Raw genomic sequence first — 17,552 nt, 5'->3', positions numbered from 1 at the left:
AGGGTCAGCGGTGAGTTACTGCCCAGAAGCTGAGGGCTGGTGGTTTGCTCGTGTCTTGCTCCCGGCTGGCCCCAGGACCCCTGGGATTACGGTAATAAGACATCAACACTACTCCTTAATCTCAGCTCTTTCTCTCAGTTCCTGATCAGCCTCCCCCGGTGTTTTAGGTCAGACCTTAGTCGTGACCACAGCACTGCGTTCGCCTCTCTCCCCATCCAGGGCTGGGGACACCCCCGGAGCTCTTGGTGCCCGAGCCCTGCCCCCTCTCCCTGGCGCCCACCGCTGCCTAGGGTCCCCCGTGCCACCACGCCCCAGCTCAGAATCTGGGCTTCTGCCACCGTACTCAGGTTTTCCAGGAGCCGGCTCCTGCCCATGAGGTTCCCAGTTCCGCTGTGGGGATCCCCGGGGCCACCCCTGTGGGCCCCACACCTCCCCCGCAGGCTCTGTGGCTGAGTTGGCATAGCACACCAGGGGCCTCCTAAGACCAGGTCAGTCACACCGGCCCCATTGTCTGCTCCCTGGCCCAAGCGTGGAGTCCGGGCTGTGGCCAGCCTGCAGCCATGTAACCTGTGTGGCTGAGACAGTCACCCTCAACCCATGGGACCGCCACTTCTGAGCCTTATACCTGAGGACTCCTTCCTGGGTCCTGGCATAGGTCAGAAATTGCCTGCAAACATTTCAGCCGGAGGTCAGCATTGGTGCTAAGACTCAGCGCAGAGCACGGGGGGACTTAGGGTCACTTCCATGTCATAAAACAAACCTGCAGGGCCACCTCAATCCCGCCCCTCCCCCACCACAGCTGGCACCTGGCTGCCTGTGACGCTGCACTTCTCAGCTGCCCGAGCCGTTCGGTACCTGTGTGAATAATTACCTCCAAAATAACGCGGGTGATAGCTGGCATCGGCCACCTCTGTGTGCGTGCGTGTGTGCTAAGTCACTTTAGTCGTGTCCGACTCTTTGCGACCCTCTGGACTGTAGCCCGCCAGGCTCCTCTGTCCATGGGATTTTTCAGGCAAGAACACTGGGGTGGGCTGCATTTCCTACTCCGGGGATCTTCCCGACCCAGGGATTGAACCCGCGTCTCTTACATCTGCTGCACTGGCAGTGGGTTCTTTACCACTGTCGCCACCTGGGAAGCCCCTTATGCCTGCTACTTGGCAATGAATGAATCGTATAGGTTTCACAATCACTACCTGCCACATTCTCTCTTTCTCTTATTTTGTTATTATGTTAACAAAAGGATGCAGCTCCCGCACCTAGAGCACAACAGGACAATTACCAGTTCCTCTCCTGATGAGCAGATGAGAAGGCGCCCAGCGGGCTTTGGGGAAGTTGGTCTGTTCAGAAGCCTGAGATGGCTTTGAAGGGCTCAGGCTTGCGGTCTTTGAATGCATTTCCGCTAAAGGGAGTGTGAACCTTAAAAACAGGTTCATTCTCCCTTCCCTCAGTGATATGAGATCTGTGGGGCATCATTTTGCAAAAAAGGATCAATTTCCTCTACGCTGAAAAAGAGGCGGCAGCTAACCGCGCTCCCTTGATACATTCACAGCTGCCGTGGACAGTCCCGCAGCCCCGACCCTCCACTCGTGGCTTTCAGAGGGACTCGGGCCTTTGTCACGTGCAGAGCTTTGGACCAGGGTTTCATCGGCAGCACCTCCACCATGATCAGCTCCTCAACAAGCCTGCAGTTGTTTCCTAAATAAGCATCAGGCTAATTCCCAGGTGGCTGAGCTGGTAAACAATCTGCCTGCAGTGCAGGAGACCCCAGTTTGATCCCTGGGTCAGGAAGATCCCTTGGAGGAGGGCACGGCTACCACTCCAGTATCCTTGCCTGGAGAATCCCATGGACAGAGGAGCCTGGTGGGCTACAGTCCACGGGGTCACAAAGAGTCGGACACGACTGAGCGCCTTTCACTTCACTCCACTCCACGCGCCTGACACTGCTCTTTACAGGGCGTGCTCTACACTGTCGAGCATTTCCCCCCAGCACCTGCCAATGACTGTTGTCTGCTTGGACACAGCACCTTCGACGCCCTGCAGGAGTTATTCTCTGTCCCTTAGAAGTGTTCCTTCAACCGCACTGACTACCTCATGTACACGCACAACAGTCTGTTCTCACCACTTGCTTCTGAAAAAATCTCCATCTGAATTTCGTCTGCAATCATCGTGTTCCCCTTCTCACTAGCAACATGCTCACGGCTTCTGCACTTTCAGATATTACAGCGTTATCAGTATTCTTAAAATAACTCAAATCTAAGCATAGAGGCAGGAACCAGTTTCCAGGACTTGGTGCTGGACCTCTGGTGACCGTCAGCGCCACCTACTGGTGCCGCTCAGAACTGACAGTTCTTTCCTTTGAACGGTTTAGGTTTTCGCTCACAAGTTGGTTCTTGAGTAGACAAGATTTAGCATAAATAATTGATTAATTTAACAACCACCCCAGCGATCGGTACTTCTGTTTAAATCCTTCCATGTGTCTAGAACATACTGTCAACTCTAAAACTGTTCACAAGTGCTAAGAACCACGTTTTTAAAAATTCTCATTGTAAAGGTGAGCCAAGATTTGCTCTTATTCCAAAGCGTTAAAATGATGTAAAGAAGCTACTCCAGTCCTGTGTAGAGCACGTTCATTCAGATACACGTCCACGCTTCCAGATTCATGAAACACATCACGTACAACGGAATAGACTGGAGGGAGTGTGAGGCAAGAGATCTCCTTTACCGAAAAACAGCCAGATTCAGGGCTCAAAGGCAACGATTCACGGCTCTAGTAGCAGAGGCAGGCAAGCTGAGGATGGCACATTGAGCACCCCCAACCAGAGGATGAAGAGGCGCCCTGGAGAGGAACGAAGCTTCTCCGAAGGTTCCATGTGATGCTGCGTTCCAGGGAACAGACTGTTGTTATTCCAATTTGCGGGGCTTCCCAGGGGGTGCTAGTGATAAAGAACCTGCCTACCAACGCAGTTGATGTAAGAGACCTGGGTTTGACTTCTGGGTTGGGAAGATCCCCTGGAGGAGGGCATGACAACCCACTCCAGTATTCTTGCCTGGAGAATCCCATGGACAGCGGAGCCTGGAAGGCTGCAGTCCCTGGGATCACAGAGAGTCAGATACGACTGAAGCAACTTAACACGCACGCGCACACACACATTCCAATTTGTAACACAAGAAAGGCTGGGAAACCACCTACTTCCCAACATAGATTTTACTTACAAAGAACTTTCAAATCGATGCATCCTTTGACCTTCTTAACACATTAAGGGTGTCAAAGCAAGTGTCATCCCTTTACCACAAAGGTAAGGCCACCTGAACACAGACAGGAAAGCAGAGACTGACACCCACGTCCTCTCAGCCTGCTTCTTCCGTGGGGCATCCCACTGTCTGTTCTCACACACAGAAGCCTGGACTGTCCCCTCCCATCCTTATCATCGCAGAGACTTCCGCAGCTGCTGAAACTCTACCGGCAGAATGAAAGCAATTGTGTCTGCTTCTTATTTGCTTTATTTAAAACCAAAAACTGTCACGCAGTATTTATGCAAAAGTTTCAGAAAATAAGGAGAAAGCTTGAAAGCCAACGACCTCAGGAGACAGCTGACTTTCTGCAGACACCAAGTCAGAATGGTCCCCTCCAATCAGTGCGGACCAAGACCTGGGAGCAGAGCCCCTCCACACTGACCAATGGGCTTTATAAATACATATAAATTACGTTAAAATCGGAAGTATGGCCACTCAAATCCACATAAGCAATGCGGTAACAAAAGACTCTGCCAGCAACATCACTATTACACGGTCACAAACTGTATCTCCTCCAGAGACTGTATGTCACACAAAGATTATTCTAATTATATTCCCTTTTTAAACTGGTTTGAAAAGTGGTTCCTTCCAGCTTCTAACCAAATATTTACTCTGTTTGAAAGTAGGGTTATGCAATCAAACAAATGTCAAGAGACTTTTGTTTCCAATAAACCGAAAAGCTCTAAAAGACAGAACATTTTCAGCATTGGCTTTTTTATGGTGAAGAAGGAAATGATGAATCCAGGAGTTAAAAATCAAAGAGTTTACGTTTGAAAACAAACCGCTGGGTTGAGTATTTGCTCCTCCTGTCCGTACACCTCTTAAATCCACGGTGTTCTTTCATAGACTGATGGTCGGCATAATAACCTCTGTGAGGGCAAAGGCCACATCGGCTTAATTGACTCACTGACTTCTGGAGCCTCAGCAAAGAGAAGAGTGGCTGGGCACTTAGTAGGGCCTCAATAAATACCTGGTGAATGAGTGAACACACTATAAACTCACCAGCACTTGCTCAATCATGAGAAGACACTCCATCTAGTTTCTTTTTAATTTTACTTGCTTGGGGCTGTGCTGGGTCTCTGTTCCCGAGGGCTGGCTTTCTCTCGTTGCAGTGAGCAGGAGCCACTCTCGAGCTGTGGTGTGTGGCCTTTTCATTGCAGTGACTTCTCTCGGGCTTCCCTCGTAACTCAGTTGGTAAAGAATCTGCCTGCAGTGCAGGAGACTAGGGTTCGATCCCTGGGTCAGGAAGATCCCCTGGAGAAGGACATGGCAACCCACTCCAGTTCTCTTGCCTGGAGAATCCCATGGACAGACAGCACGTGGAATCTTCCCAGACCAGGGATCGAACCCCTGGTCCCCTGCATTGGCAGGCAGATTCTTAACCACTGGACCACCAGCAAAGTCCCAGGCTAGTTTTAATACTAATAAGAGAGCCTGAATTCAAATCCTCCCCCCAAAAATCGATGGCTTGTCTCCCCACTTTGCTAACCAGGTCACTGGAATAATCAGATTCCTATTTCTATGCCCAGCCATTTTAAGTAAAAAGAGAATTTCCCAGTGATGGCTCTAACAGGAAGCTTCTGAGCACACTGGGGTTTAACTTCTTTTTTTTTTCTTTCTAAAACAGAGAGGCATAATAATAAAACTGCGCTTCAACAAAGTGACAAAGGATAATAATACAGAGAAAGTGGAGGTACGTTCACAATGCCAACTAGACCAACAAGAGGAAAAAGGGACAATCAATTTTACTGCTGAAAATACGGTGTGGTCGCCGTGGAGAGATTTCACTGAGACATGAATTAGGACAATGGAGACCCTAGAGATCTTTTCCCCATTCCTCTAACCTTGTTTCTAGCAAAATCTATACATGGAGACTCCTGGAGAGCCTGATCTGAAAATACAGTGTTTTGGTGTGTAATTTTACGGCACCTAACTTTAAATAATGCATTGTCTTGGCGCGCTAAGTCGCTTCAGTCATGTCCGACTCTGTGTGACTCTACGGACTGTAGCCCGCCAGGCTCCTCTGTCTGTGGGGATCCTCCAGGCAAGAATACTGGAGTGGGTTGTCAGGCCTTCCTCCAGAGGATCTTCCCGACCTGGGGACTGAACCCGAGTCTCTTAGGTCTCCTGCATTGGCAGGCGGATTCTCTACCACGAGCACCACTTGGGAAGCCCGTCATCTCTAGTGTCTGAGTTTATTTTGAGCAGAGCTCAGCATGGAACGGTCATGCCGCATGAAGGGCTGCCCACCAGCATCACACCTCACCCGCGACTCCTCCAAGCAATGTGCAGACAGCAGGACCGGAAAGTAACATCCTCGGAAACACAATTATCAGAGCTAGTCCGGGTTGTTAGGGCAACGTGCTTCAGATACGAAAGCGTCTCAGAGGCCCCTCTTATGTTTAAATATATTACCATGAATATTTATGTATTTACCATATATAATGGCAACCCACTCCAGTACGCTTGCCTGGAAAATCCCACGGACGGGGGAGCCTGGTGGGCCGCCGTCTCTGGGGTCGCACCGAGTCCGACATGACTGAAGCGACGTAGCAGCAGCAAATATAACAGAACAGAACATACATAGGAAAGCAATAAAGGATCGCTAAGAGAGTAGTCAGAGCCTTCAAACGCGGTTCATTTGGGAAGTCCTGACATAAAATAAAATAGGAACCCACCAACAAACAATAATAGAAACTTGGGGCTTTCCCGGTGGCTCAGTGGTAAAGAATCTGCCTGCCAAAGCAGAAGACTCGGGTTTGATCCCTGATCCAGGAAGATCCCACATGCCCCGGAGCAGCTAAGTCCATGAGCCATAATTATTGGGCTTGTGCTTAGAGCCTGGGAGCCACAACTCCTGAGCCCAAGCAGAGAAAAGCTCGAGCAGTGATCAAGACCCAGCACAGCCAAAAATAAACAAGTAAAATGATTTTTTAAAAAATCATAATAGACAGCAGCAGTTCTGTCGTATATCATACTTTATGAAACACCTCTCTATGTCATTTCATCTGATTCTCACATCCAACCCAGTGATTTGTAGCTACTTCACCTCCATTTTTCAGAACCGGAAACTGAGCCCCAGAGAGGTCCTCTGACTCAGGGTCTGTACCTTTCTCCCCAACATACGCTCTCCCAGTGAGGCAGATAAATGAATCGATGCTGGCATCACCGGCACAGCCCAGCATGAAGTTGTTGTCAACAGTTTTATAATGTACAACTCTCAACACCTGAACTGTTCTTCTCTTTTTGTAATTCACTTTATATTAAGTTCTTTACATAACATACTTCTTTTAAAACTCCAACAGCTTAAATGGCTTTTGGAGCTTCTCTGGTGGCTCAGATGGCAAAGAATTTGCCTGCAGAGCAAGAGATCTGGGTTCGATCTCTGGGTCAGGAAGATCCCCTGGAGAAGGGAATTGCCATTCCCCACCCACTCCAGTATTCTTGCCTGGGAAATCCCAAGCACAAGGAGCTTGGCAGGCTACAGTCCATGGGTCACAAAGAATTGGACTTGACTTGGTAACTAACATTTTCACTTTTTACTTTCAAAGGCTTAGGATTCTGTGAGTCTAGCTTATACCAAATTTTATTCTACAAACTACCATGAAATTCTATTACAGTTACACAAAGTCAGCTTGGGAAACTGTGACTCTGATTATGGCTCTACTCTTGAATTAATAAAATGGTCCCAGTTAATTCCTCAACTGTTTTTACTTGGAATATTCAATACTTTCTCACAAAAAATAATACTGAAATGCTTCCTTCGTGTAGACTAGGAGGGAACGGACGTCAGGGACATGGTTAGTGGTTTTGAATTTTATCTCCCTTTTTTGTTCACATCCAACTCAACCCTCAAAATTCCAAGTGCATTTCAGGAGCACATCTCCCCTCCTGTTTGCAGGGGTTTCCTCATTATTAGTCCCTCCGGGGGACCGGGAACACATCTGTCTGCAGACAAGAGCCAGCTGCCCCGTGAGGACTCCACCAAGCCCTGGCACAGGGCATCTACCCCTCGGTGGAGGCGGGCTCTCCACCTGCATACTACCTGCCAAGGTTAAGCCACCGAGGGAGCTACGCTAACACTACTTCTCACTCTTCTTTTACAGTTTTATTTGTTTTTGGCTGGGCTGGGTCTTTGTGGCTGCACAAGCTTTTCTCTAGTTGCGGCGAGTGGGGGCTGCTCTCCAGGGGCAGTGTGTGGGCCTCTCACTGTGGCGGCTTCTCGTTTCAGAGTCCAGGCTCTAGGGCGCGCGGGCTTCAGCAGCTGTGGCCCCCGGGCGCTAGGGCACCGGCTCAGTAGGTGTGGTGCGTGGCCTCAGTCGCTCCTCCACATGTGGTATCTTCCCAGATCAGGGATTGAACCCATGTCTCCTGCTTGGCAGGGGGACTCTTTCCCACTGGGCTGGGGAAGCCCTACTTTTCACTCTCAATAGAAAGCCTGTGCCACAGAGAACCCCAAACTTTGGTTGCCAGACAGCAGTGCCTCGAGATGGATAAAAGTCCAAAAGTAAAAAACAAGCATTTTCTTTTCCATCCTGTCCAAGTGGTCTGATTGCAACATCTTGTTTCTGAGTCTCTCCTTTACAAGCAACCGAAATCCAGCTTCAGAGAATTACTGGTGACCGAGTAGACAGCAAGCTTAACAACCTTGCTCTGGGAGGGACGAGGGAGGTAAGGAAGAAGGGAAACCTGAGAGGAAGCCTTTCTCCACGTCTGCATGTCATCTTACAGGTACTGCTTCACTGCTCTCTACGGAACGGAACGTCACCTACAAGTCAGAGTGACACCTCAAAACACAACTGGACGCCACACCTTTCAAGGCTGACTTTACAATCAAAGCGCACGTTTTAGCGTCATGTTTTTCTCATCAGTTGCTTTAGTGGAATGACAGGTACAAATGCAGGTACCAGAGCCTTGGGCAGTGTGGGAGGTGTGTGCGTGTGTGTGTGTGTGTGGGCATATGTGTGTGTGTGTGTGTGTGTGCGCGCGCGCGCGTGTTCACACTAGGAGTGGAAAGGCAAGCGGTCTCATCTCCAGCTCCATGTGGTTAAAGACGATACAACATTTGATAGGGAAGAGTCCTGCTCAAGGATTTTTAATATGCTAGCTTCAAGGTCGTTTTCTCTTTTTTTGGAATGCTTTGATTTCCAGATGTTTGTGTTTTAATTTTTTTAAAATCTCCTGTTTTGCAATACTGTCCACTTTGAAGGCCATTTCTGTAAAAACAAGTAATTCTCTGGAAATAAAATCTAAAAGTGAGCAGATAGTTTTATTCAAGGTCCTCTTTGGGGCAAGGACAGTCAGTCTACTAATGGAGAGTCAGTGCCAAGCCTACAAATCACCCGACACAAACACACACAAGGGCTTATCTTTGAATTAGCACCCCAGCCACCCCTCTCCTGACCACATTCAGACAGTCCTGCTCCCTCCCATATTCTCCTGCAGGAAGGGGTTACACACTGACTGCTTCGGGGGAATGGGAGGCTGTCAACACGGGGGGTCCCTAAGGGTCTCTCTGCTCAGCAGAAGGGTGCTCCTGGTTCTTCCTAAACTCCCCCGGGGAGGGTGCCTGTTCACATGGTGCTTCTCCTGCCATTTCTCGGGCTCCGATTAAGTCCCCATCAGACTTGTCTCTGCCTGAGAACGGCCTCTGCTTCCCAACCTGCCTGTCTCAGAACCTGGCTGGGTGACAGCTCAGTTCTGCTATTTATCATCACCTCCGGCTCAGCGACAGACTCTGAGCAACGCTGGAGCGTTTGCTGTCCTCCACAGAGAACCACAACATTCTCACTAAACGTTAAGCAGACCATCAGTTCTGAGTCTCCCAAGTGCTGTCACCACGGCCAAGAGCAAGGGCAGGGCAGGTATTCTGCAGAAGGTAACAGCTTTCGGAATACACGCCACGCGGTCAGCCCTGATCTAGGCATCTTTTCTGCCTCCTCCTCAACTGCGCAACCACACAGCCTCCGGCTGCCTCCATCCTCTCCTCTGAAAAATGACAAGGACCACGGCTGTGCTCGACGTGAGAGCAGCATCTTACAGCTGAAGGGCTTCAGGGGACAGTTCTTGCTGCTTCCATGAGATAAGACTAGGAAAGCGTCTGCATACATGTTTTCCAGCTTCCTTCGTAAAGGAACAATATTGCTAATTTAATCCCTATTTTACGGCGGGAACTGATTCCGCTAGAGTGACAGAGCTCTTCAGCCCCCATTCCCAGACCAGCAGTCTATTGTGTCACCTCTACAGTTTCAAGAAATCCAGTACTTAATCAGCCAGTCTTACTTTTGGCCATCCATTTATTAAAATGAAAATTTTAAGTTTACATAAATATATTCTTAAAAAACATTTTTAAAAAGATTATCTTGAGTGATAGAGATACTGGACCCCAAGTTTTCTAAATCCTGAAGCAGGGGTTAAGCAACTCTTCTCAAATCCCCCAGATATGCTCCTTGCTTCCCCGGTGGCTCCGTTGGTAAAGGGTCTACTTGCAGTGTAGGAGACCCAGGTTCGATTTCCGGGTCGGGAATATCCCCTGGAGAAGGAAGTGGCAACCCACTCCAGTACTCTTGCTGGGAGAATCCCATGGACTATAGCCTGCCAGGCTCCTCTGTCCACGGGGTCCCAAGAGTCGGACACGACTTAGCGACTAAACCACCACGACCAAATATGAGGGTGAAGCAGAAAGTCTCCACCCTCAGAACTGAGGCAAACCTTTCATTGTTCTAGAAGACACCTCCTTGGATAAAGCCATCTGCAGATGAAGATATAAAGTAAAGCATTGTTCCACTGGTACAGAACGGTCCAGTTGCAGACCCAAAGATTGGGCTGTTCACTGCTCTGGTTCCATGAAAGGAAGCATACAGGTCTCTACATTTTTTATATGTAGGGAGATTAACTAGGCCCAGGTAGGCCAAGAGATACAAGTTTGAGTTTGGGGGTGGAGGGCTGTGGGGAAAAGCTCAGGATACGACAGCCAGTTGACTAGGGAGGACATAATTTGTACTTTATTTCCAGACAGGAGGCCGGCTTAACCTCACCCTGTACTGCTGGGTCTGGACCTCACACCCCTGCCCAATTCCCACTCAGATGTGAACGTCCAGTCCCGATGACATGATTTACCCAGTGAAACTGCATAGAAACCCTCTTTAACAGCTGCAGAGACCTGAGAAGATATTCACATTCAGGCCACACAGGCAGGAGAGTTGATTAGAATCATGAGTATTTAGAGCTAGAAAGAAACTCACGAAGATTCCTCTCTGCAAACAGAGCATCTGCCAACAGGGCACAAGGATGAAGGGGCCCTGGCTGCGGGGAAGAGAGCTGCGATCCATCAGTGATGTCTGTGCGGACAAGGGCACAAAAGAGGAAGGGGCCCTGGCTGCGGGGAGGAGAGCTGCGATCCATCAGTGATGTCTGTGCGGACAGGGCACAAAAGAGGAAGGGGCCCTGGCTGCGGGGAGGAGAGCTGTGATCCATTAGTGATGTCTGTGCAGGTGCAGGCGTAGGAGCGGTCTTGTGCTCCGTGGCGACAGACCATTTAAACGCCTCTCAATTGGATCTGTATATTTTTCCCTCAGAGTGTGCCCAGACAGTCACTCATGTCCAACTCTTTGCCACCCCATGGACTGTAGCCCGCCAGGCTCCTCTGTCCATGGGATTCTCTGGGCAAGAATACTGGAGTGGGGTGCCAGCTCCTCCTCAGAGGGTAAGCCTTTAAAAAATATCTCTTGTTCTAATCCATTCTTGTGCATTTAAAAATTTTTTCAGGGTCTTAGTTTTTAGATTTGCTTGTAATCTTTAAATTTGTAAATTTGTAGCAATGAGGTAATTTTATAAAAAGGGAATTTGTTATGGGTGAACATGATTTAATAAAAATCAAACGTAAACATTTGTATTACACCCAAAATATCCGAAGTAGACTAGTCAGTCGTTATAAAATGTACTATGTGATGCTATTAAGTAACTGGTCAATACAATGTATATTAGTTTATACAGATAAATGGGTGAATAGGTAGGGAGGCAGGTCAGATGGATGGGTAAATGGATAGATAGCTTTTGGATGATTAACACATGCTCATATAGTTAAAAAAAAATCATTGCTAACAAAGATAAATACTACATGTCTGACTCTTTGTGACCCCGTGGACCGTAGCCTACCAGGCTCCTCCGTCCATGGAATTTACCAGGCAAAAACACTGGACTGGGTTGCCATTTCCTTCTCCAGGGGATCCTCCCGACCCAGGGATCGAACATGGGTCTCCCACATTGCAAGCAGACACTTTACCATCTGAGTCACCAGTGATTTGGATACATTTTCATTAAAAAGTTATATTTTTCAAATACTGGGGAGAAGAAGCCTCTCACTTTACAGATAAGGAAAAACAAACTCCTGCAGACACAGAATGAGAATGAAAGCCCAGTTCTGAGTCCATTTACCTACTGTGCTTGCTTTCATTATGCCACCATAGCACAAAAGTCTACTCCAAGTCCACAATCCCTACGAACAATTCTGAAATCCAACGAGTTCTGAATGTACACAACTTATCCTGAGGAGAAAACGTGACTTGGACTACCGTGAGGCCACTTACAGTATTTACCGTCACTGATTAGAATGTAACTAAGCCCTACTGGGGACACTACATATTACATGGTATAGACACAGCATCACAGTATAGACACAGCATTTCTTTTATGAAGTCTGAAAAAATCTGAAATCTGAAATCTAAAATGCATCTGGCCCAGGGGTTTGGATAATGGAGGGCAGGCCAGTACTGATGAGCCCTCCGCCTTCAGGGTGTGGTGGGCAATGAAAGTCAAAGTCGCTCAGTCGTGTCCAACTCTTTGTGACCCCACGGACTATACAGCCCATGGAATTCTCCAGGCCAGAATACTGGAGTGGGTAGCCTTTCTCTCCTCCAGGGGATCTTCCCAACTCAGGGACTGAACCCAGGTCTCCCACACTGAAGGTGAATTCTTTACCAGCTGAGCCACCAGGGAAGGAAAGCTATGCTTTTAATTTCTGGGGCTCAAAAAAAGGCAGGTGCTTTTAATTCCTGGGGCTTCCCTGGTGGCTCAGTGGTAAAGAATCTGCCTGCCAATGCAGGAGACGAGAGTTCGATCTCTGGGTCGGGAAGATCCCCTAGAGAAAGAAATGGCAACCCAGTGCAGTATTCTTGCCTGGAGAATCCCATGGACGGAGGAGCCTGGCAGGCTACAGTCCATGGGGTCGCCAAAGAGTCGGTCACAACTTAGCAACTGAACAACAACAATTTTTAATCTCCAGTTTTTATAGAGGAGAAGACAGAGGCTCCAAGAGGTTCTGAGATTTGTCTGCTGGCCCTCGGGAGAAGCCGGGTCACACAGACTCAGCGCTGCCAGGCACAGGGCAGACACCAAACGGTCTGGCTGAGGCAGCAGCAGGGCTGGGCTGTAAGCTGTGGGGATACCGCCTCGATCCGCTCTCCACTCCCTGCTCACTCCCTCCCCTTTCTCTTTCTGTTTTCTTACACAAGAAAGTCTACTGTTTCATTTGAAAGCCAGCAACATCTGGATCTAAAGCATTCCTGCTTTAGGAGGAAAAAAAGCAAAACCTCAAATCCCCAGGGTGTGATGGTGAGGGTGCAGCCGGTTCGTTCCCAGCAGAAGAGAGGGCCGGGCCCCACCCGAAACACAGGCCCCACCCAGCCATGGGCCTGCCCCCTCCACTCCAAGAACACACCTGGTTTCACACCCCAGACGGCGGCTCTGAGGATGGAGTGGGGTCCTGAAGCCGAGTTCTCCAGCAGCTGTCCAGGGACACCTGCACGTAAAGGGTCAAATTCCTGCCCCAGCCACGATCGCCCCAGTTACTGGCACAAAAGCAAACCTGCCTTTTCACCGAAGACAATCCTGGGCTCCTGGCTATATCCTCAGGATGTGCTGTTTTCGCCTCTTGGCATCCTCTTAAGGTGATTTCATCTTATTCAAAATATTAGTGGGTAAAGAGAGCAGATGGGGCTTCTCTGGTGGCTTAGAAGGTAAAGAATCCACCTGCAATGCAGGAGATCCGGTTCGATCCCTGGATTGGGAAGATTCCCCTGGAGGAGGAAACAGCAATCCACTCCAGTATTCTTGCCTGGAGAATCCCATGGACAGAGAAGCCTGGCGGGCTACAGTCCATGGGGTCGCAAAGAGCTGGACACAACTGAGCGACTCACACTTTCATTTTCAAAGAGAGTGGATAATGAAGGATTAACAGTGGGATTTGCCCTGAGTCCTACACCAGCCCAAAGGGGCCCCAGACTACATGTCTATCACCGTGTCTCCCATCTCCATACTTTCATAAGACAATCAGAGCAGAGCTGAAAAGGCACTGGCTGGTACAAATGCAGAGGCCCAGTCCACTCCCGTTGTTCAGTTGCTAAGTTGTGTCTGACTCTTTGTGACTTCATGGACTGCAGCACACCGGGCTTCCCTGTCCTCCACTGTCTCCTGGAGTTTGCTCAGATTCTTGTCCATTGAGTTGGTGATGCCATCCAACCATCTCATCCTCTTTCGTCCCCTCTCCTACTGTCTTCAGTCTTTCCCAGCATCAGGGTCTTTTCCAATGAGTCAGCTCTTCTCACCCAGGTGGCCAAAGATTGGAGCTTTTTATGATTCTGGAAAATTGACTGTTCTTTAAATCCTCCCATGGTTATTCAGATAAGCATTATGATCACAAACTTCAATAAGAATGCTTGATAGTTTTTCTTTTCATAATAAATTTTAGGCCTTGTGTAGACAATGAAATTTTAAAGACATGACAATATCCTTTTATTGATAGATGCTATGGTTAAAGTTATATATTTTCTTGGGCTCCAAAGTCACTGCAGACAGGGACTGCAGCCATGAAATTAAAAGACGATTGCTCCTTCGAAGAAAAGCTATGACAAACTTAGACAGTGTATTAAAAAGCAGAGACATCACTTTGCCAACAAAAGTTCCTATAATCAGAGCTATGGTTTTTCCAGAAGTCATGAACAGATGTGAAAGCTGAACCACAAAAAAGGCTGAGCACCAAAGAACTGATGCTTTCAAACTGTGGTGCTGGAGAAGACTCTTGAGAGTCCCGTAGACTACAAAATCAAATAAGTCAGTCCTAAAGGAAATCAACCCTGACTATTCACTGGAAGGACTGATGCTGAAGCTCCAATAATTTGGCCATGTGATGCAAAAAGCCAACTCATTGGAAAAGACCTTGATGCTGGGAAAGATTGAAGGCAAAAGGAGAAGAGGGTGGCAGAGGATGAGATGGTTAAATAGCAATACTCACTCAATGGACATGAATCTGAGAGAACTCTGGGAGATAGTGAAGGACAGGAAAGCCTGGTGTGATGCAGTCCATGGGATCACAAAGAGTCGGACACGACTTAGTAACTGAACAACAATGGTTAAGTCACGGCTGCAACACAGATATCTTTACAGCAAAAGTCTGGACTGCATTTTGGAAACATGCATTGTCTCGGCTTCTCACCAGAGTTCTTTCCTGAGGAGCAGATCTGGAGAAGACAATGAATCTGTACATTGGAATTATGACGGGAGTGGGAGTTAGGGCAGATATATGAAAACGAGGACTTTCAGAGATTCGGGGGCAGATTCGTCTCTTCGGGCGTTAGTCTGTGCGTGTGCACACAGAAATCATACTCATGTCGTAAAATGAAATAATTCCACGAGAAAAAGCTTTGTAAACTCTATATCAAAATGTGAGTGTTTTATTCTTTTATATAAAATCAGCTTCCCTGGTGGCTCAGACGGTAAGGAATCTGCCTGCAATGCAGGGTTCAATCCCTGGGTAGGGAAGATACGCTGGAGAAAGAAACGGCAACCCACTCCAGTATTCCTGCTTGGAGAATCCCATGGACGGAGGAGCCTGATGGGCTTACAGTCCACGGGTTGCAAAGAGTCGGACACGACTAAGCACGTATATAAAATCAACTTACATCTCCACCTCAAGGAGTGTGAGAAATACTTGATGTTTCTAAGCCAGACTCAGACTAGTCTTTATGGCTAATGCATGCTGACGTATGGCAGAAACCAGCACAATACGGTAAAGCAATTATCCTTCATTAACAAACAAACAAACCAGCAACTCCTCCAGCATTTGGTTCCTGTTTATGCTGATGATACCCTCATGCCCCTAGGCGTCCAAGCTTGGAAACCTGTGGTAGAGACCTCGATCTGATGCAAGAATGCAAGACCTACTCGGATACAAGAATGGCCAGTTCCAGAAATCACTGACAACTGGCAACCGTTCTTGCACAACAGGTTGCCCCCAAGAGCCTCTCCCTCTGGCCCCACCCGCCCTTCACTCCATCCCTGCCTCTGCACGCCAGCCACCCCAGCCACACAGCCCTGCCCAGCGGTCTCTCTGCTGGAACTTCCAGCCCCAGGCACCCTGTGCGGTCACCTCCAGCTCCAAGTCCCCTGCAGAGCCATTCTGCCCGCCCTGGTGATGCTCACGTCCCCGGGCTAAGAGCACAGAAACACACCCCGGTCCCTGGACCACTGCTTCTGCTTGAAATGACACTTTACGTGATGTCTCTCTTGCCTCCTCGGTTATGAAGTCCACAACAGCAGTGACCCCATTTTTACTCCTACGGTGTAATCTCAGTCCTGGTACATAATGGTACTTGTTCACTGAATGAGTAAATCAATCATCCTGGGGTCTTCTCCTCCATGTACCCCCCGCCCCCGCTCAACCTCCTCCAAGAAGTAAAGAGCGCACAGTACGCAGAGGGCCGGACCTCACAGGAGCCAGGCCGCTGCAAATCCCCTGCTAGCTCTCTGGGTAATCAAGTTCTTGGCAGAAGAAATAACTTCATCATCTAGTTTTATCATTCTTCCAAACCACAATCCCAGAAGCAAATTGTGTTTGAGCTCTTGTAAACCTGACACCTTAGAGAATTCATTCTCGCTCCGAGGACAGAACTCTTGTTGTGTGGAGGCCAACGGCTGTTCCACACACCAGGCAGACCCTATGAAACCAACGGGCCCTGACGCTTCGTCCTCTAAAGGGGTCAGGTCAGCCCGTTGCTCAAAAATCATTGACAACTGCCAACCATTCTTGCACAACAGGTCACCCGTGACCCTCCCTGTCTGGCCCCATTCACCCTTCACTCCATCACTGGAGTGAAGCAGGGGGCACTCATGAGGACACAGTCTAGATCCTGGAGGAGCCAGCGTCCCAGGCCCAGCAAACCGCAGCCTTAACCGCCAGACCCGGCCCTGCCCGCCCTGGTGAGGGGAGTTGGCCGCGGTCTGCGCACGCCAGTCCTGGAGGCCACGGGACCAGGAGCTCTGCCGTCCACCAGCTGGCCCTTTGAGCTGACCCATTACAGAAAAATGTAACAGGAAAAATATACCCCTGGGGATGTCTTAACAATGCAGTTTTCTATTTAGAGTTCTCTCCTCACACCTTCTCTCATGAAAAAGGGGGCTCTATGTTATTTGTGAGGAAGCAGGTGAGTCCATCCCCCTAAGGAATAGCCGCAGGGCTTCAAGGCGGGAGGAACCATTCCAGAAAAGCCCCTTTAGGATCCTGACGCCCCGGGGTCCCGACACCTCTGTCTCCCCGTCATGAAGTTTCGCACGGTTTAGAGACGTGAAAGACTCACGGGTGCTTTCTGCTCTGCGAGGGATGCAGCTGGCCTGCAGCCTCGGCCCGGCGTCCCCACCTCTGCCGCCTTCTCGCCCACGTTCCCGGTCTCCCCAGCACCGGGCGCCCGCCCCTCGGAGGACGGCAGCTTTGATTTCGAGCTGCTGCTGAGTTCTCCAGGCTGAGCTTTTCTGAGGAGAAACAAACGTGGGATTATCAAAACACATCCTGCAGTAAAGACAGCTTATCCCGCATCCAAGGCCCGGCAGCAGCCAGGACTGGAATCCAGGCCTGCCCGGCTCCCGAATCAGAAGCTGAACGGCCTGCCTTCTGTTCGGGAACAGAGCACACAGCCTTTGCGTCCTCAGCAGCACAGAGTCCCTTTTCTCTCCCTGTGCGCCCACCTACGGCTGTGAAGTCACAGCCCTGGGGCACGGGACAGAGGCCCCGTGTCTGCTCCTGTTTCTCCTCTCACGCAGGGCTGCCCACACTCGGGGGCGGGGGGCCCAGAAGCCACCCTAGCACCCCGGCAAAAGCGACCCACGCCCTGCCCCGTGTCTGCCACCCGTGACCTCCCTGTGTCTGCAGTGATTACGTCACTTCCTCGCCCAGCACCTCCTCACTGTCCACAGAATGAGCTCCAGAG

At 49.4% G+C, this 17,552-nt stretch overlaps 1 protein-coding gene across 1 annotated transcript in view; it reads right to left on the bottom strand.

Annotated features, from left to right (window-relative positions):
- The window catches only part of SH2D4A (SH2 domain containing 4A), a 64,716-nt gene that overhangs the window by 30,020 nt on the left and 17,144 nt on the right, over positions 1 to 17,552 (bottom strand). Inside the window, exon 4 of the mRNA XM_068970751.1 lies at positions 16,926 to 17,097. Within this exon, the coding sequence (XP_068826852.1) occupies positions 16,926 to 17,097 (172 nt within the window). The remainder of the gene's footprint in view (positions 1 to 16,925; positions 17,098 to 17,552) is intronic.

This window comes from Capricornis sumatraensis, chromosome 4, assembly GCF_032405125.1.
Source record: "Capricornis sumatraensis isolate serow.1 chromosome 4, serow.2, whole genome shotgun sequence".
In the NCBI taxonomy this organism is placed as follows: Eukaryota; Metazoa; Chordata; class Mammalia; order Artiodactyla; family Bovidae; genus Capricornis; species Capricornis sumatraensis.
The sequence above is the reverse complement of the archived record's forward strand: the minus strand, read 5'-3'. Positions and strand labels throughout refer to the sequence as shown.